At 39.9% G+C, this 26,864-nt stretch overlaps 1 protein-coding gene across 5 annotated transcripts in view; it reads right to left on the reverse strand.

The window, feature by feature from the left end:
- The window catches only part of MAPK10 (mitogen-activated protein kinase 10), a 324,977-nt gene that overhangs the window by 66,070 nt on the left and 232,043 nt on the right, over window positions 1–26,864 (reverse strand). For 3 of the 5 annotated variants that reach the window (XM_017347438.3, XM_051819606.2, XM_051819604.2), the window contains exons 5-9: window positions 20,848–20,977; window positions 16,954–17,012; window positions 15,303–15,441; window positions 14,424–14,589; window positions 11,928–11,999 (exon numbers count right to left, since the gene is read on the reverse strand). In XM_017347438.3, coding sequence (XP_017202927.2) covers window positions 11,928–11,999; window positions 14,424–14,589; window positions 15,303–15,441; window positions 16,954–17,012; window positions 20,848–20,977 — 566 coding nt within the window. The remainder of the gene's footprint in view (window positions 1–11,927; window positions 12,000–14,423; window positions 14,590–15,302; window positions 15,442–16,953; window positions 17,013–20,847; window positions 20,978–26,864) is intronic. The other 2 variants (XM_051819603.2, XM_051819602.2) reach the window with 1 other exon arrangement.

The raw sequence follows: 26,864 nt of genomic DNA on the forward strand, positions 1-26,864 counted from the left end.
CAGTCTTATGATTATTAGTATTCTAAAACAGTGAAGAGGGGAAAACAGAATGTAAGCGCCTTTGTATGCCATATAACTCAACTAACAATTCTACCCAATACCACCTAATGTATGATAATGTTACTTTGCAATTGTAATTCAATGATTGATTTAGTTTCTGATTTAGAAGATCTAATTTGCATTCATCCAGTAGAGTCCTACTGATTTGTATTATAAATTATTCTAGATTGTGTTAATATGAGAAATATGTAAATTGGTTTCTTTTTTTATTCTTTTGTATGCCGTATTTGGAAAAAGAAAAAAGAGAAGTTGGGCTGCCAGCAACCTCAAAAGAGCTTCTTTTGTAAGACACATTTATTTTTATTTATAAATATGAATAAGTTTTCAGAAGCAAAATGCCAATTCAATTCAAGAATGAATATTTTGGAATATACTAGCTCAGTTTCAGAGACTCCCATCAAAGAACATGTTTCTAAGCAGGAAGCTTTTTCTGGTTCTTATAAACAAGCTTGCTTTATAATGGTAAGAAACGCTGGCTTTCAAAATGGGATGCTTCCACTTGAAATAAACAACATGTTTGAAGGCTGACACTCCTGAGACTGTGAATCAAAACAACCCTGGAATTCAAGGTGAAATTACCATGATTTGTCTGCTATTGCCAGTTATCATCCAGAACTTAAAACCAGGAAGTCAGGGTAGGGGGCACAGGGTAAGAAATAATATGGGGAAGGGCGCAGCAACAAAGTAAAATCTCTCTCTTGAACTATACTTGCCTGTTCTTCCTGAAAAGTCGGAGAGAGAGACAGGTCCTTTTAATGGGGGCCAAAAAAAGAAAAAGAAAAAAAAATGGGGAAAAAAGGGATATTGGTGGGGAGCCAATAGGGGAGGGTATTAAGATAGCAGCACAATATATTTTGCTCCACTTACTTTACAAATTACATCTTGTAATTTGGCAGTGACCTTAGAGAATTCCTCATGAGAGTCTTTCTGGTCTGAAAATCTTACCCAGGTTAAACCCAAAGTTTCCACTGTTAGATTGAACACATAAATAGAATGATCACTGCAAAGGAATGGTTACAGCTATGAAGGTGATATGCATACCCAGAGAAGCAAATTTGTTTTGCTTCCATTTTAAGAAAGCAAGTGACATGCAAAAAAAAAAAAAAATCTCAGGAAAAGATAGAGCAAACAGTTGTGCATCTCTTTTTTTGTTCAAGCACTTGTAATTTCAACAGAAACTGTCTCACAAGAGGTTGGTATTGTGAGACTCTGATTAAAAAAAAATAATGCCTGAAATCTGTTTAATTTTAAATTTTAAGTATTCTTATTATACTGTCCAAAATGACCAGTCTAAGTTGCTATTGACGGTGTATCTATTTTGTTTATATTGTAAAAGACTTAAACAAACAAAAAAATACAGATAGCTAAAAACTTAAAGAAAAGTTATTTTCTCTTGCCTGTCTCCATTCAAACAATTTTTAAAAAGATTATTTCCTCCATGAGCCTGTTTGGGACTTAGGGAACATCTATTTCTATTTCTTATTAGTAACAACAAAAAAATATTTTCTACAACACCTCTGGAAGATATTCCCCCCACACTTTTTTTTCTACTGCAGAATCAACTTACTAGCTGTGTAATCTTTGCCAAACTACTTCACTTCTCTAAACCATTTTTGTCCTCTAAAATATCAATAATAAAAAGTATTGTGTAGAATCTTTGAAAAGACTTGGAAGGATTAAGCCTGGTAAAGCCTCTTCCACATTCATTGCCTGGTATATAGTAAGTTCTCGATAAATATTAACTAAGTATCACGATATCCTAAATTTATACACTGGGACTTTATGTAGCAATTAAACATATGTGAATGTTTATTTTATATTTATGTTATATTATGTATACAAATATTCGTAATTCTGAAATCTTTCCTATGAGGGGGAATTACCACCCACAAGGTAATCCATTTCCATTTCATGGTTGACTCCACTTAGAATACCTTCCTATCTGTTGAGCCATGGTTGAGCCATGGTTGGCTCTATAGGACTCTCCCCTTTCTCCACAAGAATTACCCTATTTCCCCAGTAATAACCTCACAATATATGATAATGATCTGCAGTTCCTAACCACTCCTCTCCTACAAACTGTCCAGTTTTATCTGTCAGACTAAAAGCCCTCAGTTTTTTGTATTGTTTCCTTTTGTTTTTAGTGTTCCTCAGATGTGCCCTTAGATAACCTGACTAGGATCCTAGTCCCCATGTTGCTTTCATCTCAGCTGGTTGATAGACAGTTGATAGCTTCATTTCTGGTACTCTTAGTGGTACATCTCCCAATTGTCTTTTGTGAGTTTCTGCAGGATACTCATATTCCAAAGTAAAAGGAGAACTTTTCAAAGAACTTCTCTTCAGGGTCAGAACTCATGAGTAAAAGTAACACACAGATATACACTCCAGTTCTGACCCTCTTGTAATTATTTTCATGCTTCTTTCTGCACAATAATACCCTGGGAACCTTTCCAATTCCCATTTTAACTTTGCTCACCATTCACTATTCCTAGACATTATCTAAGCTTGCATCAGCTGAGTGCTAAGCTTTGTGCCTGGAGATGATAAGTTCTGTTAGTATGAATTATAAAAGTGGAATAAATGCACATAAGTTTATGATGGACTTTTATGTGCTTAAGATAGGATTATTGCCCAAGATAAATCCATTATAACAACTTTTATTAGTCATTCCAACCAACAGGAAGTAGTTACTAAAAAAAATTGATTCTGCGTCTTAATAGGCAGGGTGGTGGAGGTCATGGTAAGCGTTCTCTTATACCAAGGTGCACATGTGGTAAATCTTCAACGAGTTCATGAAAGTGCATTTCATGAAAAAATGAAGCACAGATTTCAATTCTTTGCACCAGAATGCCTAACTTTTAATTCTATCTCTCATGAATTTGTTGAAGCACATACATATGTTAGACCAAACTACTTAAAGAAATTTTTAAGGTTTTAAAATGAATGCTGACTGTTCATGGATCTTAAGTAATTAGGGGCCAGTACTGTGGCCTAGTGGCTAAAGCTACTGCCTGCAGTGCCAGCATCCCATATGGGTGCTAGTTTGAGTCCCAGCTGCTCCACTTCAAACCAAGCTCTCTGCTATGGCCTGGGAAAGCAGAGAGGCGGGGGGTGGGGGGGAACCCCGATGGTTCTCTTCCAGATGGCTGCAACAGCCGGAGCTGTGCCGATTTGAAGCCAAGAGACAGGAAGTTCATCCAGGTCTCCCACGTGGGTACAGGGGCCCAAGCACTTGGGCCATCTTCTACTGCTTTCCCAGGCCATAGCAGAGAGCTGGATCGGAAGTGGAGCAGCCAGGACTCCAAGTGGCACCCATATGGGATGCCGGCACTGCAGGTGGCAGTTTTATCCACTACGCCACAGCATCAGCCCTGGAAACTGTATTTTTAAACTTCAGGAGATGATCTGTACAATATTTGGGCCTCCAAAAGTGTCCCATACACAGACATCTTGGCCTCTTTATGGTTCTGACTCATCACATTCTCCCTCCATCATTCGAGTCCCCAGGCAGAGTGGATGCCTTTGCAATTTTACCACTGATACTGAGTCACTAAGTAGCAGTGTTACTAGAATGTGATTACTTATTTTATGAATTACAAGTTGAAAGTTGAAGTTTCCTATTTGTCATAAATTAGCTTCCTCTAAATTATGCCCCTTTTAGAGATAGACCAAATACAATCTAGGTCTGGCAGTTCTATCTAAAGAAAGTCCTGTATTGCTACTCTCACACCACTGACTGGCGTGGATCATGATCCATGATTAAAATCAAGTATGGGCTACCACAGTATCTATCCAAGAACCTGGGAAATGTTTTCTGTCTAGGGGACTGTGTGGCTCGTGTTACACAAGTTTTGAGACCACTCTGCTTTTCTCCTTAACATACCTAATTATATACTCATTTTGCAAAGAATCAGACAAGATGCTTTTATGAATTTTCTTTCAACAATTACCTCAAAGTATAAGAGCAAGAGGCTTAACATAGTTTTCTAAAATCAGAATATTCCTTTGGAAATTTTATTTTGTATCTCAAAAGTTATAAATTTCCTTAGATATCTTATAAAAGTACATTCTTTTAAACTGTATTTCCCAGCTAGAATTAAATAAGACTTCTGATATGTGTCAATAAATAAATAAATTTAAGAAAGATTAATAATAATTCATGGAACAACAAAGCTAAATATTCTTATACCAGGAAATCAGAGGGAGATTTTTCTCCTTAAATCTACCATTAAATTTGCTTTTCTGTCTTTCTGAGAATCTCCAGTCCCCATGCTAGTGAGCAAAGTCTCACTCATATTTTCACACAGTAGTTTTAAGAGAAGAGTAATAAGCAAAGTAATGGAGAAAACATTTCCTTTTAAGCAAATTAAATGAATTCTTTTATTTTTAAACATATGTTCATGTTTATCTGAATTTTGTTCTGGATGTGATTGAATGACTACTGAATTTTTACATTCCACTTGATTTAAAAAATATTTCATATAATGTGACACAATCCTAAAGAACAGATTTAGGCCTTAGATTTAAAAGTTTATTAGGAGTAGACCCAAATCTAGTAGGAGAAGAGAAATAATTAAAATCAGAGAAGAAATCAACAGGATTGAATCCAAAAAAAATTACAAAAAAATCAGCCAAACAAAGAGCTGGTTTTTTGAAAAAATGAATAGTTGTACTTTGGAAATTTATATTCATTAAATAAAAGTTAAAAAATGATGAAAAAAAGTTTATTAGGAGGTAAGCACTGGTATTTCAAAGAGGTAAGAAACAATTAAGAAATATCTCCACACCAGACTGTTAGGACCACCCACAGCCTATAATTTTTATTTGCCATTCCTAATTTTCATATTCAAAGTTTTAAAATATGGCATTCAATTAATTTGAAGATATTCATTTTATGAAACTTATCTTTGGCAAACCATTTACCTATTCTAATGCTTTGTGTCCTCAGCAAGCTTACATGTGTACCTTTTTCATTCTAATTGAATTTCTTGTGTCTGCAGAGGGAAAGGCAGAGAGTCCCTCAACAATCCAACCCTCAGATTGAACTGGAGATCATGTATCTGAGGTCTAGCATTTCCAAACGACGGACTACCTATATCAGCATCTAGACCCAGAGAACTCAGACCGCTAGCTCTAGATAACGGAATCTCACAGGGCGTGCTCAAAGAAGGGCTGCCACTTGAAGTAGGGTGGAAAAATAAGTAGAAAGAATTTCTCTAAAAGAAGCAGGCTCTAAGAAAGAGCTTATGGAAACACCATTGCAGGTGGTTTTCGGCCCAGCACTTACGCTGCCAGTGGAGATACCTATGTGCCTCATCTGAGTGCCTCAGTTCAATTCCCAGCCCCAGTTCCTGACTCCAGGGTCCTGCTGATGCAGTGACTGTTCCAGTGGTTGGGTTCCTGCCACTCCCCCCAGGGCCCCCAACTGTTGTGGGCATTTGGGAAGTGCATCAGTCAAGGGAAGCTTACTCTCTCCCTCTCACCGGTTGTCCTGCTCTCTCCATCTCTTCAAATACATACATGCATACATATATAAAGAAATAAATAAGTTTAAAGTACACTGGTATTAAATGACTTTTGCTACTCTGGAAGATGGCATGTGCCAACTGGGTTTAGGGGAAAGTGGAAGGCGTATGTGATTGCATAGTCCCTAGAGAAACTTTTAAGAAAGCATTGTAAAGTTGCTTAACCATAAATAATCGAAAGGAACAAAATCTTAGTGAAAGGTAAAGTCATTGCTACCTCCTATCTGTTCTATACAAAATAATTTGCCAAGTATATTCACTCCTCTCTAATATGAAGTTCACCATGGATCTAAGAATCTTAGTAATACTGTGTACCATTTTATGTCAACTTTTATGCTATGAAAAATGTTTAAGTCATACACTTTAGTGAAAATTGAGTATAGGATTGTGTATGTATAATGAAGAAACCCTTCACAGAGTGAAGATAAGGATTTTAGAAATGTTCCCTTGGATATTAAAATAATTAGCAAATTAATGGATTGTAAAACAAATATGCATTCTTTATTTTTAATTGTGTTTATTTTGCAAACATTCTCCATGGCGGTATCATCTGTGTTATATCAGTCCTCAAAAACTCCCACAATGTTGCTCGGAAGGTAAAGATAGCTTTAATGTAGGAAAGCAGCTAAAACTTAAGTCATTGACAACAATCTCATAAGACTCCCTGATTTGTCGAAATGTTTTACTATTTTTGTATGGGGTTCAAATTAAAATGTTCTGTGAAGAAAGACGAATAGTGTTGATTAGAATGATAATGTATTACCATTTTTTAGCATCAGAGTAATATATCGTAAATTATACCGAATAATTCTAACTGAAAGTTAAGGGAATATGGTTATTTTTTTAAGTCTCTGGAGAATTTTGGAAGTAGTCTAGGTGTCAATTAACAGAAACAAACCTTTGTTATTTCTTCTACTAAACGCTAGAATCATTTCAACATTGCTATAATTCTTTTCCACGTAAGATATCCCATCTTTGTGTCTGATTATTATGGTTTAAAGGAGTTAAATTGTCTTTTCTCTCTATTTTTGGTCAGAAGTCCTACTAATAAAATAATACTTTCATTTAAAGAATAATTAAACAATTTCACTCAAAACCCACAACACACAGAGCCCATTCTTCAATAGATATTTCAAGAGTTTAGTGCATTTTTGAAATGTCACCATGCCCTAAAACATTGAGTAGTAACTATATATTAGAATACAGATTTAATTATTAAATGTAATTAAGTTACAATTTTAATGACAGATAAAAATCCACATGTAAGTATTTTCAAAGAAATAGTACTCTTTATTGCAAAAATATTTTTCTTCATAAATGTCTTTATGAAATCTCTCCCTTTTACTTCCAGCTTTAAATGTAGGTTTATTATCCCATGTGGAATGAGGCTATCGAAGTGATATTCTGCATAACTGCTGCTCAGGAGAAAGGAATACGGAAGACAAACTCTTGTGAACTATGGGTTTTGCATTAGAGATGATTAATGTTCCAGGATCATACTTATCAAGCATATAAATTTTATGTATTGATTTTTGCACAATTTAATTTGTTTCAAACATTTCTCTAAAATAAAAGAAAAAAAGGGACCTTCTAGAGAACAACTGTTGGAAAAATGCAAAATTATCAATACGGTGCTCTTTTCTTTGTTTCCAGACAAGTTATTTTGGATTAAAAATGTTTTGATTTTTCCTCCTGTCATTGAGTTTTAAATTTACTACTGACAAAATAGGAAAAAAACACCACTGATAAATTCCTGGACAGCTAAATTAGACCTCAGAAAACAATCTGGCCATGTGGGAATCAAATGACCTGGAACAACAGTGTCACATGGAAATGAGCAAGCCTGTGGCTCTTCGTCTTCCACTAACCAGTGCAGCGTACAGATACGGCTGTACAACTTGATTCTGAATTTCCATTGAGATATTCCCTGACTATCTAAAATGTATTATACCCCAAAAGCAAAATCACAAAGAAAATAATTCTTACTTTTGAATGAGGTCAATTTATGTAAGTATGAATGTGGATTATTGTATTGTTCAAATTAACTACATTAGGTGCATAATCTTTATATTACAAATAATTCAAAGTAAAACACATTTTCTTGGATAGTCATAAGGCATTTGATGGTGTAAATGATACACCACACTATAAGTAACAAAGGAACATGGAGTAATTGATGATTTCAGGGGCCAGCATCGTGGTGTAGTGGGTAAAGCTGTCACCCACGATGCTGGCATCCCATATGTGTGCTGGTTCAAGTCCTGGCTACTCCACTTATGATCCAGCTCTCTGCTAATATGAACTGGAAGAGCAGCAGAAGATGGCCCAAGTGCTTGGGCCTCTGCATCTACATGGGAGACTAGGAAAAAGCTCCTGGCTCCTGGCTCCTGGCTTCAGCCTGGCCCTGCCATGGCTATTGTGGCCATTTGGGGAGTGAACCAACAGATGGAAGATTCTTTCTCTCTCTCTCTCTCTCTCTCTCTCTCTTACTATTACTCTGACCTTCAATAAATAAATAAATATTTTTTTAGAAATTGGTGATTTCAGATTTTACAATAGATTATACTTAAAAGCCTGCCATCCGGTCATCTCATGTTCTAGACCAGCACTGTCCAATAGAAAAACCAGCAGTAAAAAATGCAAACTAGGCTGGCACTGTGGCTCACTAGGCTAATCCTCCACCTGCGGAGCTGGCACCCCAGGTTCTAGTCCCGGTTGGGGTGCCGGGTATTAGTCCAGGTCGCTTCTCTTCCAGTCCAGCTCTTTGCTGTGGCCCGGGAGTGCAGTGGAGGATGGCCCAGGTCCTTGGACCCTGCACCCGCATGGGAGACCAGGAGAAGCACCTGGCTCCTGGTTTCGGATCGGCGCAACGCACCAGCTGCAACACGCCGGCTGTAGCAGCCACTTGGGGGGGTGAACCAACGGAAAAGGAAGACCTTTCTCTCTGTCTCTCTCTCTCTCTCTCTCTCTCTCTGTCCACTCTGCCTGTCAAAAAAATAAATATAAAATAAAAATAAAAAAATGCAAACTACATATGTAGTTCTAAGTTTACTGCTACCCCACATTAAAAATAATATGAAACACAGACGGCGCCGCGGCTCACTAGGCTAATCCTTCGCCTGCGGTGCTGGTACCCCGGGGTTCAGGTCCCTTTTGGGGCGCCGGTTCTGTCCCGGTGCTCCTCTTCCAGGCCAGCTCTCTGCTGTGGCCCAGGAAGGCAGTGGAGGATGGCCCAAGTGCTTGGGCCCTGCACCCCATGGGAGACCAGGAGGAAGCACCTGGCTCCTGGCTTTGGATCGGCACAGCGCACTGGCCGTAGTGGCCATTTGAGGGGTGAACTGTCGCTCCCCCTCTTCGTGGAGGAACGACACCAAGCCCTGCCTAGGCTTCATATCCGAGTCACGGCACCATTATGTCGCTCCCCCTCTTCGTGGAGGAACGACACAGGACCCTGCGCTGTTCTTTCGTCTGCTCGGCCCTCCCCGGGTTTGCTGCTGGTTCTTCCCGGGTTGGCTACTATCCCTTCCACCTCCGTGGAAGGGCAGTTCCCCCTGGCCGCATTCCCCACTTCCGCAGGGGAGCGGCACACCGCCGGCCGGCTCTTCTCGGGGGCTGCACAGATGTTCCTTCAGCTAGATGTTCCCCATAGATGTTCCTGGTGCATGCCGTCTCTCTCCTCCTTTATAGTCCTCCTCCGCCAATCCCAACTCGGCTGAGTACGCTGCTCTCCAATCAGGAGCAAGTCCTACAGTTAATTGATTGAACTGGAGGCAGCTGTGCGGAAGCTGTTTACTTCTCTCCCAGCACCATATTGTGGGAGAGCAGATGCATAGAATAAGTCCTAATTCGAGTAACTTAGTCTAGTCCGGATTGCTCCCCACATGAACCAACAGAAGGAAGACCTTTCTCTCTTTCTCTCTCTCACTGTCTATAACTCTCTCTCTGTCTTTCTCTCTCACTGTCTAACTCTGCCTGGCAAAAAATAATTAATAATTTCATGTTGACTATGTGCTAGATAGTATATTTCAAATACTGGCTAAATACCATGGATTGTTAAAATTAACACCTGTTTAATACTATTTTTTTTTTCAGGCAGAGTTAGAGAAAGGGCTGCCAGCGCTGCAGGTGGATGATTAGCCAAGTGAGCCACGGTGCCGGCCGAAATTATTAATGTTTATATTTTACTTTTTTATCTTCAAAATCTGGGGGTCCGGTGCGATGGCACACTAGGTTAATCTTCCACCTGCAGCGCCAGCATCCCATATGGGCGCTGGTTCTAGTCCCGATTGCACCTCTTCCAGTCCAGCTCTCTACTGTGACCCAGGGAGACCAGGAGGAAGCACCTGGCTCCTGGCTTTGGATTGGCATAGCTCCAGCCTTTGCAGCCATCTGGGGAGTGAACCAATGGAAGGAAGACCTTTCTCTCTTTCTCTCTCTCACTATAACTCTACCTGTCAAATAAATAAAAATCTAAAAAAATTTTTTTTGAAATTTCATATATTTTTTACATATGCAGCACATCTCCATTTGGACTAACTACAATTTCAAGTACTCTATAAGCAGTTAGTACAGTTCTAGAAGATGCCATTGCTGTTACATTACTAGTGGAATTTAGAAAATATCTCATAACATCCAGGAGGATGAATAAATGCCTACCTAAATGCACACCCATTATGGTATCAACTTCTTATTGAGTCTGGTTGAATTTTTCTGTTTTAGTACTATTAGCCTTTTTGCTACTTAAACAAAAAACATAACCTTTCTTATATAATAAAGAGTTCTTCAGTACAGCTTATTTACTGATCAAATAAAACAATAGAATGGTAGGCCATTTCTTTTGTGTTGATTTCCAAAAAGTTCATATGTAATCAATATACTGAACTTACCCTGCATTGTCATTGATAAAGCTATCAAGTATACTAGATTTGTACTAGTTCTCGGTAGAAAGCTATTTCTGTATTTATAAAAATATAGTCTAAAGGGGCTGGCATTGTGTAGAGCTGCTGCCTGCAGTGCCAGCATCCCATGTGGCACTGGTTCACGTCCCAGCTGCTTCATTTTCAGTCCTGCTCCTTGTTAATGCACATGGGAAAGCAGCTGAGAATGGCCCAAGTACTTGGGCCCCTGCACCCACATGGGAGACATGGATGAAACTCTTGGCTCCTGGTTTTGGCCTGGCTCAGGTCTGACTCAGCTCTGGCAGTTGAGGCCATTGAGGAGTAAACCAGAGAATGGAAGATCTTTTTCTCTCTCACTCTCTCTCTTTCTTTCCCTCTCCTTCTCTCTCTGTAACTCTACCTTTCAAATTAATAAATACATCTTCAACAACAACAACAAAAAGAAGGCCCAAATCCTTGGGCCCCTGCACCCAAATGGAAGACCCAGATGGAGTTCCCGGCTCCTAGGTTCAGCCTGGCCCAGTTCTGGCCATTTTGGCCATCTAGGGAGTGTGTCTCCCTCTATCTCTGTGTAACTCTATCTTTCAAATAAATAAATCTTTTTAAAAATTTAAAAGTATAGTCCCTTTATATGGGAACTATTATCTCTATATTACAAATACCTATATGTACCCTTTATAGAGAATGAAATTTTGGTCATTTAAGAAATATACCACCTCATTTAATAATTCTAATTTACACATAGCTCTAACATTTCTCATGGAATCTATTGAAAGACTCAGTAGTAGAATTCAAATCAATACTGCTTCGTAAAATTCTAAGTTTAGTTGGCAAAGCACGTTTCTATTTCTCTGTCACATCTCCATGTAAATTTAGGAAACTCACCTGTCCGCTGGCAACTTGACTAATAATTATGATTTTAAATGTAGAAGTTCATGTTTTGAGATGGATATGCTCTATTGACCTATTTAAGGCTGGATATGCTGTCAAGAGTCATTGCAGTTGGTGAAGCCATAGGCAGAGGCTTAGAATGCCAGTTATAAGAGAAATTACTGCACTTAAAGTTTTATACACATAAAATAGTTTTAGGAAGATGACAGAAATGACTTCCAAACAGTTATTTTGCTAGGTATAAAGATGAATTTGTTTTAATCATTTGGGGTCAGTGGGCCTCTATTATTTATAAAAAAAAAATAGCATTGCTATTTTGAGTTACAGGCAAGAAAGTTAGAAGAATAAAGACTATGAAAAATTAATTAAAAGAAATCATTGTGGTAGGTAATCTTCAGTACTGGTCAGATTACAGAAATTATCACTTTTTATTACGATTATACAACTTACCCAACTTTTTGCTTCTATCTTTACTCTCCTGGCAAAATCATTATGTGTTTAAAGGGAGAGAGAACAAAACAGGTAAAGCTGCAGCAAAAAGGTACAAGGATACAGTCCCTTCCTGGAAAGAGGATTTTGTGGCGAACCATTTCTCCCATAATGCATCCCACAGACCATATATCCACTAGAACAGGAAAGAGAGGGAAGTGAAGAAAAGGGAGGAAAGCAAGGTTAACTAAGATCATCGACCTCGGGAAGGAGGAGGAAAAAGAACAGTTTGATTAGAAGGTACAATTTTTGCCTCCCATCAAAAGTTGGCCAAAATTCAACTAAAACAAGTACTGTGCTAGTATGTAAACAGTGCCTAGGAAAACAACTCAAATTACTATTAAAAACAAAACAAAACTGTTTTATGGGTGCCTTGGAGTACCTCCTTAGGGCCACAAAATGGTGACATGGAAAAGCAGTAGATAAGCCAAAAGTATCTGTATGGTAGACAGTGGCTAAAAACTACTGAGGGGTTTCCACTATCATTTGCTGGATGTAGAGAAAATAACTTCTAATCAACCTGTAGAGATAATTGTTTCCATTTTCTATTCTATTCAGTTCCATGGAATAGGACAATAAGAACCCTATTCGGTCCAAAATAAGGTGTGTTCTATGAAATCCAAGAAACTGGGAAATGGTTGAAACCACTATTCACACGAGGAAGAACTGGAATTCCTGGTATTTGGAACTCAGTATTTCCTTCAGAAATTATCCTTAGAAAAAAGTGTCAGTTTTAGTTTCTACATGAAATAGTTCAAGGAAAAAGATATGTGGTACGTAAGCATATGCATAAAGGAGCCATCTGAATGTAACGTGGAAAAAAAAGTATGGGAAGTGTTAACACTTGTTAAGTACATACGTTTATGTCCCAGTCGTCATGCTTACTAAGCCAACATGGGTCACCTTTGCTTACTAACCTTTTTTGCCCTTCAACCCACTTTTTATTAAGGACAAAGGAGAATCTGGGGCAGAAATATTAGGCTGATTGCTTCATGGGGAAGGCAGGCAGGGTTGGGTGCAGAGGACAGCAGGGCATGCCTGATGTGGGAGCAAGCGGGCTTCTGCATGATAACCCACCTGTCGGTGGGAAGGCAGCACGAGCGTGCGAGGCACACCTTCTCCACGGACCTAGAGAAGCAAAAAACCTAAGGCAACAACTTGCAAGCTTTCCTAGTGAGGGAGCCAAAAGGAGTTTGACTGCCAGCCCTCTGCTTGGCAAATATCTTAAAAGCCAGACTAGGCTAACTCAGACACTGCCCCCCAGTATAGTATAGTTGTATAGTTGCAATTCTTGAGCTTTCTTTCATTAATTTCCCTTTGATTTAAAAAAAAAAAAAAGTAGCTGGTGAAGAATGTGTGCAACAGAGTTCCGTGCTTGGAGGATAAGATTCACCTTTCCCAATCAAAAGGTACCAGAACTCTGACACTGGCCACCAAGGTGAACCTGAACTTCTTAAGAGCTGGCTTTATGCCTTCCTCTGTGCGAATGACCATCTTCTAACCTGAAGGCTCACAAAGAAAAGTTTTTTTTTTTAATTTCTAGTGTCATGGAATTTTCACAAAAGTACTGTGTATGCTTATACATTAAGATATATTAATAATCATCCATATAGCACTTAGTAAAACAGACGGCTAAGAATGAAATAGAATATAAAAATAAGTATTAAAAGTACATTGAGTATATACATACAATTGTAATTTAAAACAATTTTAATGTATAAGTATATTGGATATGTTTTAATATACAGCATTACTTATAAGAGATAGTCTAATCAAAATAGCATATTGTAATGCTTTCTGTCAGGTATTTTATAAATCCTTCATTTTAATCAATAAGTTCCAATTGGAATATGTTGAAGATGCTTTCTGTATCTTTTAAACAGCTTATGAATACTAGACTTTCTTTATGAAAGTAACATGGTAAGTTTTAATATTTTTCCTTCCTACAGTCTCTGGAACTCACTAAGGTTTACTAGGCAACTGCCATCTTACTTACTACTTAGAAAAGTGTGAAGTATTCAACTCTCATCCAACATGAATAATTTGGATTATTCTATCTAGTTTTACAATTTATTTAGTGTTTGCTTAGATTCTTATTCCAAGGGTTTGTGATCTTTTCATCTTTCCCTTGGACTAGAGCCATCCTTCTAAGACAGGACATAAAATCCAAATGGCTCAATGAAATAGTGTTTTTCTGATTTTCACACCCACCATGAGCTGAGCTACAATCTAAATAACAATTTTCCTCACTATCTAAGGTGTGCATGCTGATCTGTATCCACCTGGCTGTTCAATCAGACTCCAGTTGCGATTCTTTCTTGTGATAACATTTTAGTGCTCTTCTAGCAAAGCTTACTTCTCAGTAACATCCTTTACATTTTAAATGAGTGTTTCTTCCTAGGGGTGTTTAAAAAAATACTCTGAACATGAAAGCTGGCAGCCCTGTTTTTTGGTTTTTTTTTTTTTTTTAATTCATAGACTGGAAAAAGAAGCTTGCTCCAAGCTATCTAAAGCATGAATCCATATTTTTCACCAGTTTTGAGGCTAGAAGCATCCATACCATTCTCCTTGTAGCCCATTCCCAGGATGACCTCTGGGGCTCTGTAATAACGTGTCACCACATACGGAGTCATCATGAAGCTGGAGCACGCTGTCCTGGCCAGTCCAAAGTCGAGGATTTTCAACGTGCAATCGGATTTGACTACAATGTTACTGGGTTTTAAATCCTGGAAAGAGGAACATAGGAGGAAATGAAAAGCCAGCCTCCTGGGAACATGGGAACTCCATGTATGCAATCGACATGGTGGCCTCCAGTAGCATGGATGGGGGGCTTTTGCCTGCAAAGCCCTTTAGGAGCTACAAGATTCCTGCTCAGAGAAGTGTACAATTTGTTTTGGAATCTTAAACATATCCTCAGGAAATTTTCAAACCCAGAAGAGAGATGTGGTATCCTTTTTCACAATATAGGCTCATCTTGGAAAGATATTTCAGGGGAAAAAAAAAAGTGTCATTTATTGTCATCTCTAAGGTTCCTCCCCCAGAGCAACATAAGCCTTTCAGTTTATATTTCATTTCTGGGCCTGACAGCGGAGCAGACTGGGGCAGCTGTCTTTATGGTGCCAGAGATGAACTATGGAAATGAACTGTCTTATTTCAGCTGCACATATGACCTCTGCCCATCAAGGAGCGAGGAAGCATGAGGGCTCTCAGAAGTTGCCTCTCAATGAGCTGCAAGATCACATCAAACAAAACCTCCTGCAGTAAAACCAGACATTCCTAATGCACCTCCGGGAACCATGTGCTAATGCTATTATCAGGAAAAAAAAATGAGGACGTATCTCAATTTGACCAACTGCTCCTGCATAAAGAAAGTAAACTACAGTTGCTCTCTCTCTTCTCCAAAAGTGTCTTAACTAAATTCTGGAGTAGATGTTCTTACCCTGTGGATAATTCCAGCAGAGTGGAGGTGCTTAATGCCACACAACATCTGATAGAGCAGGTAAGACATTCGCTCATGGTCTAATTCCATCTGAATCACCTGACACAAGTTGGCGTCCATCAGTTCCATGACCAGGTAGCTGGAAGGCAAAATGACGACGTTAGCTCTGGATCACAAGATCTAAGGAGTCCTTCAATGAAGTCTCAATCTGCTCCCACTCTCAGTCAATAAAGTCTGAATCTGTAAGTCTCCTGAACGTCCCAGCTCTTGGTTTGAACTAAGAACGTGTAAAAATTCCAAGAACTGTGTGTGGATTAGCTGTGGTAGCTCTACTACAGTCGTTAATGAAAGGAACATTTGTTGATGCCTGGTTCATGCTCACATATTTTCTACCTTCATCTTGTTCTTACTGTTCCCTGTATTCCCTCAACTCTTTCCTGAGTAGTGTGATTACAAATAAGAAAAAAAAATGCAGAACAGCACTTCAGCTGAATACAATGCATCTATGTTGAAGGACAATGTGCTGAGAATCACTCCCTCTCTGCTGCTTCTTGATGCTGTATTTTTAGTACAGTTCTTTTGGCAAAAAATGTCATACAAACACAAAAATAGAAACAATAATTTTACCATGTTCCTTTTATGAATAGCTCTCAAAGTGAATTGACTTATTCTAAATAGCTTTCAGAATTAATTAGTAAGAAATAAATTAGGGAGGCCTGGCGCTGTGGCACAGTGGGTTAACGCCCTGGCCTGAAGCGCCGGCATCCCATATGGGCACCAGTTTGAGTCCTGGCTGCTCCACTTCCAATCCAGCTCTCTGCTGTGGCCTGGGAAAGCAGCAGAAGATGGCCCAAGTCCTTGGGACCCTGCACCCGCATGGGGGACCCAGAGAAGACTCCTGGATCCTGGCTTCGGATCAGCGCAGCTCCAACTGTTGCGGCCATCTGGGGAGAGAACCAGTGGATGGAAGACCTCTCTCTCTCTCTGCCTCTCCTCTCTCTGTGCAACTCTGACTTTCAAATAAATAAATCTTAAAAAAAGAAAGAAATTAGGGGCCAACACTGTGGCATAGCAGGTAAAGCTGTCAACTGCAGTGCCAGCATCCCATTTGGGCGCTGGTTCGAGTCCTAGCTGCTCCACTTTAGCTCCAACTCCCTGCTAATGTGCCAGGAAAAGCAGTGGAAGATGGCCCAAGTGCTTGGGCCCCCACCCCCCACCTGGGAGACCCAGAAGCTCCTGACTCCTGGCTTCGGCCTAGTCCAGTCCTGGCTGTTGTGGCCTTTTGGGGAGTGAACCAGCGGATGGAAGAGTGCTCGCTCACTCTCTCTGTCTCTCTCTCTCTCCCTCTCTTTATGTAATTCTGACTTTCAAATAAAAAATAAATCTTTTAAAAAAAGAAAAGAGTAAATTAACCTTCCCTGATTGAACTAAGAACATGGAACAACAAGGCAGAGAGAGCCGACGGCCAGAGCCACGGAAGCAGCTTTCCAGTACGGAACTCCATCAACAGACTTCTCTATTGCTTGCATTGGGTCCAGATCTTACCTCTCTGTGATCGCTACAAGGGATTTCACACTTTTTTTTTCCTTTTTGTCACTTTCTCTTATTTGAGTACTACACACTCCTTTCTTCCATGAGTTTTGTTACTTACACATCTTGGAATTCCTCCAGCGTTTTCTGGGGTGTGAAGACATTTAATAAACTAATAATCTGGAAAAGAAAGTAAAAGAAACAGAGAGAAGACAGAAAGAAAATGAGAGAGAATGAATTATTTTCAAAGTATTTAAACAAACTCTCCTCCAGCTGAGAGCCACTCACTAGAGCTATGGTGGAGACAAAGAAGTTAGAAAAAAGGTCTTCGCTGTCTCAGAGCACACAAGAGAGCACCCCGGAAAGTCTTTCAGGTCTGCAACCTGCCTTTAGGTTAATAATGCAGTTAAAGATCTCGGAGTCAGAGAAGATAAATAATTGTTATGCCACTTCGGCATGGGTCTCCGTGGTAGAATATAGAGCTGTAAAGTGATTAAGAAAGAGGAAAAGTCGCAGGAGGGCAGAGAAGCAGCAGTGAAACACTCGAGTGTTCCCTAGGCCCTGCTTTTCTTCCATGTGAGCAGAGTGGTGTTTAAATTCAAGGTGCATTTGTATTGGTACTTTATGTCTTCGTTTCTGTCTCACGCTCACATCTGGACTGCTGCTGCCGTGAGAGAAAGTGCATTTTGGATGATATCAGTGATGCACTTAGTAGAAACTATATTTTTGAAAGTTTTCTAAATCCAGATCAAACTTTATGTTTCCTATTTTAATTATTTTATACATGAGGAAGAAAAGAAGTTTAGTTTCTGGCTTAACTAATAAAAGAAAATATTTTACAATTCTACACGGAGTGCATACTTAAAGAACTCAAAAAATTCTTTTAGCTGAACAGTCTGGACTAATGTGCCAGTAGAAATTGAATATAAAATATATATAGAAATAACAATCTTCCATTTATAATGTAGATGCAACTATTTCACAAAAACTGGACAGCATCAAGATTTAACCAGCTTCAAAGCATGAATCAGTGAATCTCAGTAAACTTTGTGAGTGGTCCATAAATATACAGAGTAATCACAAAACAAAATTATTTTAAACAACCTCAGAAATGCAGTCAGTTCTATGGACTGTTTTATGCCTCTGGTGGTTTTGATTTGTGGAAAAGATAAAAGAAAAAAAAAACAGTACCATCCAGTATTTTCTAGTATACACATATGTGTGTGTCAATGGTTGAAATGCATAAAAACAAACAATAAACCCACAACACCAAGGTCAACTCTTCTAAAGCATTCTTTCAGTATAGAATATATACGTGGAGATAAACCATTTCAAAATGTCTTTCAACCCATAATTAAAAGATTCGTTATTCTGTATACTTAGCTGTAGTAAGGGCTGGAAAATGTCTAGTTAATACATCTTTCAGTGGAATATTTACAGTGGTTGTTTCTCAAGTACTTTATCAGTGTTTCAAAGTCATTTATTTAATTTTGGTGTTTTTCCAAACAGAAACATTGCAGACTGTTTAGGTGACACACACATTCATAAATACCCTTTAAAGATGGAAAAATGCTAACTCACATCACCTGATGCAAAAATAACCTAGATGATCTAAATTAATCTAGAAAATAATACCACAATTTTAAATAAATTGTGATTTATCATTTTAATAGGTACTTTTCGAAGATTATACCTTACTAGGTCTTCTTGTTTTCCCTTTTCACATGCCCTTGTTTTATCACATTTATCTTCTCTGATTTCCCTCTCAGAATCTAGCCTCTGTTTTATTCTCTTCTAAGTCCTACTGATAACCACTTAAAACACGTGTCTTTAGAAAGAGCTCATGACACTTATCCTTACTTAGGTCAATGGTTTCCAAGCAGGCATCTGACACAGTTGCTTTATCCCAGTATCTTGGGATGCACGGATGTGAATCAGTTTTTTCCTTGGCCCTACATCCATACCAGTCACCTCCTAGAATTAAGTATTTAATTTAAAACAAAATTTCTTTGCTACTATTAAAGATTTAATGGGATTATTTCACTGTTTTCCTCTACTTTCCTCAGCATTAGAGTTCTATATTCTGACTGCCTTTTACTTATTGCTAAAAGTACTAACATAGAATTTACAGTTGATTGTAACTGAATGTCCTCTCTGTTCACAAATTCAGAAATCTATTTTTGTAGACTTATATGCATACCTGCCTGCACACATGCACACATAAAAGGAAGGTAGCAAGATGGAGACTATTTACAAATTATCATGGCTATTTGGAACCACTTTATTGGTATCATACATGTTAAGTCCCCTATATTTCAGTCAAGAATAGAGAGTATGACTGTTTTAAACTAGCCAAGTTAGTGGACATCTCTCCACAGTGCATTATGGGGTACAGAATAAGGATTAGAGAAATTATAAATATACATCTGAAAAACTTTTCAAACATTTGCTCCATTGCTTGTATCTATCTATTTTCCATGGCTCATGGTATATTTCAACATCTTTGCTACCATTAAAAAAAATAAATAAAGTCTGCCTTGGCTATGTGGCTAAACTTGCTCCTGCCTTTATTGAACATAGTAACATAACGAATTCCTTCAGTATAATGAGTCTCCTGGGCAACCATCCTTTCTATAATTCCTGTATTTCTGTTTCGAAACCTCATGTCCCTTGTATTGCCATATTAAAGAGAACACACTAAATAAAACTTCCCTTTCTCAGTGAGACCTTCCCTGCTCAATCTAGTCAAAGGTGACTCCATAGTGACCATAATTTTTAATCTTCCTTCTTCCCTATTTTTTATTTAGTAGCACTTGTCCCCCTGAGGGACCATACACATGGACCTGTGTATCTCATGGAGGGCCTTTCTCTCACCATTTGAGCATCGGCTCCAATGCAGGTAGGATTTGTCTAGGTCTGTCCCTGTTAAATTTCATTCATTCAACAAATACTTGGTGAGTGGCTGAATTAAAAATAACTCAATAGAAAGAGAACAGATCACTTGATTGAAAACGTAACAGAGGTCTGTATCCACATGTTTGTATGAAATATTTATCAACTAAACATCCATACACTAGCTCCTTCTCAGTGCCACAGATTGTTAACCTTATTACGAGATCCCTTGTGTATAAAATTGCACTGATAATTTCATACGTTCTGTGACTTCATCTGTAAGAACTTTACAGGGAGTTATGTTAGCTGTTACTGCAGGTTGTTTATAATTTATTTTTACCATATGTAATAAGATATGTTTAATACATTTATTATATTTACTTATTAGTAGTAATCACTATTAACATAACAAGTTGTCTCCCATTTCTCCTTACTGAGAAGAACTGGAACATATAAAGACTTCTAGAGGCTTTTGCCTATGTTTGAAGAAGCCTATGCCCTGACATCAAGAAAGCCTTTAACAGGCTCCCCTGCTGAATCCCAACTAGAAAATGCTCCCAGTGACCCTGTTCTTCAGCCCTTTACAAATACACACTGTGTGTTTACCCAACCGTACAAAGAAACAAGATACCCAGGCAGTGTGCACACTGAACAGTTGGAGGCCACTGCTAGATTACACCTGGAACACAAAAGCAATAACATCATGAATAAAATTCTTCACCTGTTGGGAAATTTAAATTATAGGGAAATGCAGTATATTGTTCCACTGGATTTTTAAAATTGTATGTGCTTGTTTGTTTGTTTGGGGGTTTTGCTTATTTGCAAAGCATGAAGCTCTATTATTAATCTGGAGCAAGAAAACCAAATAAGGTTAATTTTCTAAGAGGGAAATAGCTATCAAATTCATCTCCTCCATGCCATATGGTTTTTAGATAATTTTTAAGCAAAAGCTACCATGAGGACAGCGAAATGAAATGCAACATATGGACAGGATAAACAATCTAAAGAGGTAGAAATTGTTAAGGGAAGAAAGTCCTTCCCACTCAAGTTGGCACCCTTGTTTTCTTCCCCCAACCTCACAAGCTCCCACTGCCCGAGCTTTAAAAATAACCTGGAAACTCACGTTTTTATGGTTCACACACTTCATGAGGACCAGCTCCCGGTAAGCTCTCTTGGCATGCGTTTGGTTCTGAAAGGGTCTGCTGAGCTTCTTAATGGCCACATTTCTGTCAAGGACAGCATCATAGGCAGCACTGCAGAGATTCAAGAGCAATCCAGGATTAAGAACAAGGGATACTTTTTAGCTCCTGCCTACCTTTGTGCAGGGGTCAAGAAAATACAATCTTGAATCCTGCTCAGATATCATCTCTTCGAGCCATTTGCCAATAAGGTTGTAAGTCAAGAAGTGACTGATACAAAAAAAAATTCTTCTTAACTTGAGAAAGAAAGAGGAAAAGTGGTGGTGGTGTTGGGGGGTGTACCTTGCCAAGAACACGGCATAAAATTGCTTCAGGGAATGAAGGGATAAAGAAGAAAGTAAGTTTTACACATTTCCCGCAAACCATGGGACAACCAAGTCAGTCTCTGGACTGGAATTTTTCATCTATTAATATATGATATTTAAGTTTTCTCTCTAACTATAAGACTCCATTATTCTTTGGCTTTTTTAATGGACATCATTCTTTCCCAGTAGCTTTGAGCCGGTTATTAAGGTGTGACATTAGCTATTATGGAAGCATAGCTTAGTTGATGATCAACATGCACTCAAAATAAGGAACGTGATACAAGGAGATTTTAGAAACATAGATGGGTACATTTAAATACAAATATAGAAATAAATGCTACTAACATATGAAACTTTCAAACTGTCTGAAAAAAATAACTTATCACGCTTTGAAAAGTCCATCTAAATATATGATACTGTTTCTTTCATACTCAGAATATGTGAGTCTAGAAATCTAAAGAGAAAGTGAAAGAGAATCTTCCTGCTATAGTACCTAATGATTTACTCACAAAATATTTGTTTCCTATCCCTGCAACTTTGAATTCTTCTGATATTGTCTTAGTTCCCAGGCAGAAACACAAAAACCAAGATCCCGTACAACTCATCTACTAAATTGGAAGTGACATTGACCACTTAGGGCTCAGACCACCGAACTGAAATCCCCCCCCAAAAAAGAGGGTGTGGGCGTGTTATGTACTGTAAGAGGTTGATACACTCACACAATAAGGTTAGACAAAGTCTTAGAGTTGATTTGATCCATGTCTTCATTTAATACTAATTCCTCTCTTAAGTATCTTCACCAAAAATGTTCTCAGTCTGTGTTTGCAGTACCTCTAAACACGTGGAGCCTAGTAATATCGAGTCAGCTCGTTCTGCCGCTGGCCAGCTTTGAGGTAGAAATGCCGTCATTCTGATAGGCAGAGCTATCTTTGTGGTTTCCACTGACTGCTATCATCCTTGCCTCCCAGGGAAACTCAAAATGTCCCCTTCCCATTGTGCTACAATCATAAAGTCTGGAATCCACCAAAGTCCTCATCACAATGCCTGGCCTTGAGTAAGCGCTTGGTAACTCTCACTTTTTATTATTTTTTCCTCTAAGACTTTTCTTCCTTAAGGTAAACATCACCTGTGTCCTACAGGTGTCCTATTTGTCAGAATGTGGCTTCAAGTCTCAACACCATCTGGTCAGCTTCCTCTGCATATTCTCCAGTTTGTCAATATTCTCTGAAAACGTGGAGCCTTACCGAAATCAGCATTGCTGCCCCTAGAATGGACTGCCACCGAAGATTATGGTGTGGCTATCATGTCCATTCACTCATTCATTCAACAGTCCTTCTCTTAGTTGAAACAGGTGGTCTGCCCTGGCTTCTTTGATAGCAACATCACACACTATTAACCCACAGCGAGCCATTGTGTCTTTTTTTTTTTTTTTTTTGGACAGGCAGAGTGGACAGCGAGAGAGAGAGAGAAAGGTCTTCCTTTTTGCCGTTGGTTCACCCTCCAATGGCCGCCGCAGCTGGCGCGCTGCGGCCGGCGCACTGCGCTGATCCGATGGCAGGAGCCAGGTACTTCTCCTGGTCTCCCATGGGGTGCAGGGCCCAAGCACTTGGGCCATCCTCCACTGCACTCCCTGGCCACAGCAGAGAGCTGGCCTGGAAGAGGGGCAACCGGGACAGAATCCGGCGCCCCGACCAGGATTAGAACCCGGTGTGCCGGTGCCGCAAGGCGGAGGATTAGCCTAGTGAGCCGTGGCACCGGCCTCCATTATGTCTTAAAATCATCTTTATGTCACCTTTTTAAAAACTTGTACCTCTGCTACAATACATGTGTCTGCACTGATAGTTTATGTGTTTGTTCTTTTTAACCTCCCAATCCCAGCACCGCTGAAAGGAAAGAGCAAATTGAATTTGTATCTTACATAATGCACAAGGACATAGTAAATTTGGAAATACAAAAATTAAACTTCCTTTCTGATGCTAAGTAATTGTAGCAGCAGAAAACTGATGAGTCACCTGAAAGAAAAAGGCTGACTCTTCAGCCAAAACCCACTGAGGTCATTAAAATATCTAAGGGAAGAACAGTTAGCACTCATGAAGGCAGACAAAGGAATCAGAGAGACAAATTCTGGCACTGCCAGGCCAAATGAGAAAGTGCCCTCCCAGGGAGGCCCAGGGATCCAGCCAGTCAGGCCTGCGGATGCCTCCTTATTGCTACTGTCAGAGGCTGCAGCTGAAGAGGATCCTGGCGGCCACGGGCTGCGTTCCTCCTGTGCAATCGCAATTCTGTTCAGCAGGCGCTCCCTGCGAACGCCTCATGCAACAACACTGCCCATATTTGGCCAGCTTGACGCTTCCATTTCCCATAATTTAATAAACCAGCATCTGGTTTGTCTATGATGATGATAGTGAGATTCGTCAATACGAATTCAAGTCCTTGAGATAATGGCCAGATCCTGCAAGACAGTGAGCCGTCCCCTTGCCACATGGGGGATAACAGACCATGCCACCCTCCTGGCGGGCAAACCAGTGAGCAGTTTGGTTTAAAAACGTGGTGGTAGCCTCCCTCTCTTCTTCCTATGTCCTCTGCAATCTTAGGCATGAATCTCCACTCTGCTGCTTATTAGACGTGGAGCTGCGAGCAAATCATTGCCATTTTCTGGCATCAGTTTTCTTACACTTAAAGTGGTGATAACAACAACCTGACAAGACTGCTGTAAGGAGTAATGCAGTTGGCAGGACACCACAGTGCCTCACCTAGAGGGAGCACTCAGTAAGGGATGGGGAGTGCTCTTTTTAAAACAGATGTCACTCTCAGAGTTATTATGTGATGCAAGGCAAGATAAAGAATAAATTCCTACAGCGTAGGCAACAATGGGACAGGTGCATACCAGTCAGCAATTTCCAGTCACTCTACTAATTAGAAGTTGATTCAGTTGTACCACCATCTTAAACACACTGCTCAAATCTGTCCCACTATAACACAAAAGACTGCAGGAAAATATTTGTTAGAATCAGGATACATTTGGACAACCCAGCTGACTTCCCACTTTAATAAGCTATAATTAAAGCTTTACTCCAAGTGCTTGCCATGTACTTTCTTAATGGCTCACAGGGTTTCTTTTCTAACCAATATAAGAACCAATGTCGAGTAGGTTTGTTTTGTATCTTCTTTCTTTTCCTCTAAAGAAATAAGAAATTTGCCTATCCAGTTGTGTGGCATGCCACGTGTTGGCTCACTGAACTCCACCTGCACCCCCCTCCCCACCCCTGCCTTCATTCTTCCTGTATTAAATACAAACATTGCCAGCTCCGCAGCTCACTAGGCTAATCCTCTGCCTGTGGTGCCGGCACCCTGCGGGTTCTAGTCCCGGTTGCTCCTCTTCCAGTCCAGCTCTCTGCTGTGGCCCAGGAAGGCAGTGGAGGATGGCCCAAGTGCTTGGGTGCTGCACCCGCATGGGAGACCAGGAGGAAGCACCTGGCTCCTGGCTTCGGATCGGCGCAGCGCCCCGGCCGTAGCGGCCATTTGGGGGGTGAACCAATGGAAGGAAGACCTTTCTCTCTGTCTCTCTCTCTCTCTCTCACTGTCTAACTCTGCCTGTCAAAAAAAAAAAAAATACAAACCTCAGAGTTAACTGCACAATTCCCACATGTCTTGGCAGCCAGTGCCCTGGAGGGTTGCACACAACCCTCAGAGAGATCTGAGACACAGACCAGGGTGGTCCTCCTCTGACATTTCTTGGTTGGTGTGTTTGGTCTTAAGGAGATGTGAGGCTTTTCTCCTAAGCAAAGATTCGTGTCATTCTCCAGATTCCTGGGTGAGAAAAGGAGCTGATGCAGAGACAGCAGTGAACTCCAGGCCCCAGGCCCTGCACGAAGGAGCGGTGACAGCAGCAGCAACAGGCACAGTCCCAGCTCTAGGATTCCCTAATCTAGGACATGATCACGTGTTCTGGAAAACTGGTGGTTGTGGGGTACTCTCAGAGGGGAAGCTCCCTTCGCGATGCAGCTCCCCAGGGTCCAGGCATCACTCTGGGGGTCCCAGACTAGAAGCTACTTCTCCAGGCCTCCCAGCACTCTTGAAGGCACATGGTTTACCACATTCCGTCTCTGCTCGCTTAAAACATTTCTGTCTGCTTCCATGAACCCTTACTGACACTGCCATCCTCCCTATTTTCTGCAATTACTCAATGAGTACGGGCAGCAATTTAGCAAATACTTCTACAAATTGATATCACTGAGGCTGTACAGTGACACATTGATGTCTGAAAGTTTTCTGTTACTCTTGAATCATCTTTTCTTTTAGAGTCTTGGTCCATGGAATTTGATCTTTTTCCATTCAACAGTTCTTTCTTTCATCTTCACGCAGGTAAACATGGAAACAGTCTTTATGAAAATTTTCCAATAACTTTTTAAAATTTCTTCATTGGAATATTTTAAAAATTTTATTTATTCATTCACTCATTTCATTTATTATAAGAAAGGTAGAGTAACAGAGAGATGGAGGGAGACAGAGGGGGAAGAAGTGAGAGAGAGAGGGAGGGAGGGATAGAGAGAGAGAGAAAGAGAGAGAGAAAGAAATACAGATGTCTTTCACCCACTGGTTCCCTCTCCAAATGCCCACAAGAGTTGGGGCTGGGTAAGGACAAAGACAGGAACCTATAACTGTATTCTGGGTTTACCATGTGGAAGGCCCAAGTCCTTGAGCCACCACCAGCTTCCTCCCAGGCACTGAAAGTGAGAAGTTGGGACTTAAACCAGCACCCATGGCTTAACCCTCAACTGCCTGATGCTCCTGAAACTCTTTGAAGTACAACACTAACAAATAACAAACACACCTCTACTTCTACCAGATCTATTGCTGAAAGAAGGATCTAGTTTTCTGCTGTTTTGCTCCTATCATTTAATCCAAGTTTATAATATCACCGAGATATGCTTACATCTCTACATATTTACACACACACACACTACCCTGCAGGCAGGTCTTCTTTCGACATATTTGACAGTTTTTTTTTTAAATTTTTCCCTGACAATTGCAAGCAATCTCTTGCACAAATGTTCGTTCTGAGTCTTAATAATTTATTTGATAATATTTCTTGTTCCCCATCCCTTTCTCATGTCAAATGTTCTTTATCATACCTACATGTTGGGGGGAAAACATCCCTATGCATCATGAGTAGAACATCATTCTTAAATAGTGACAACAACGAAAACGTCGCTGACACATCTTTAACATCTTAAGCAACAGCCCAGCAAGCCGTAAGCACTGTTGTCTTCTGCAAACTCCTTCTCAGCATGTTGGGGTGGAGATGAAAGCCGGTACAGACAAACTCCCCTAGTGCATCGGAGTGCAGAGCCACTAAGAGTGCCCAGCAGCAGTAAAGCACTTCTTATCCCACACGTGAGTAGCACCGTTGGCAGATAGCCACTCAGCTCTTAGCCCTTTTGTGTTTGACCTCAGCTGCACCCTCTTTGTGGGCCACCTTAATTCAATGATGCAGAATGTTGGATCATAAAAGCTTGACCAGGGTGGGCCTTTGGATTAGCTGTTTAAGATGCACCTTGGGACACCTGCAAACCATATCAGAGTGCCTGTACTCGGCAGCATCAAGGAAACTCTTTTTACCTATGTAATCAACC

Source organism: Oryctolagus cuniculus, chromosome 8 (assembly GCF_964237555.1).
Source record: "Oryctolagus cuniculus chromosome 8, mOryCun1.1, whole genome shotgun sequence".
NCBI lineage: Eukaryota > Metazoa > Chordata > Mammalia > Lagomorpha > Leporidae > Oryctolagus > Oryctolagus cuniculus.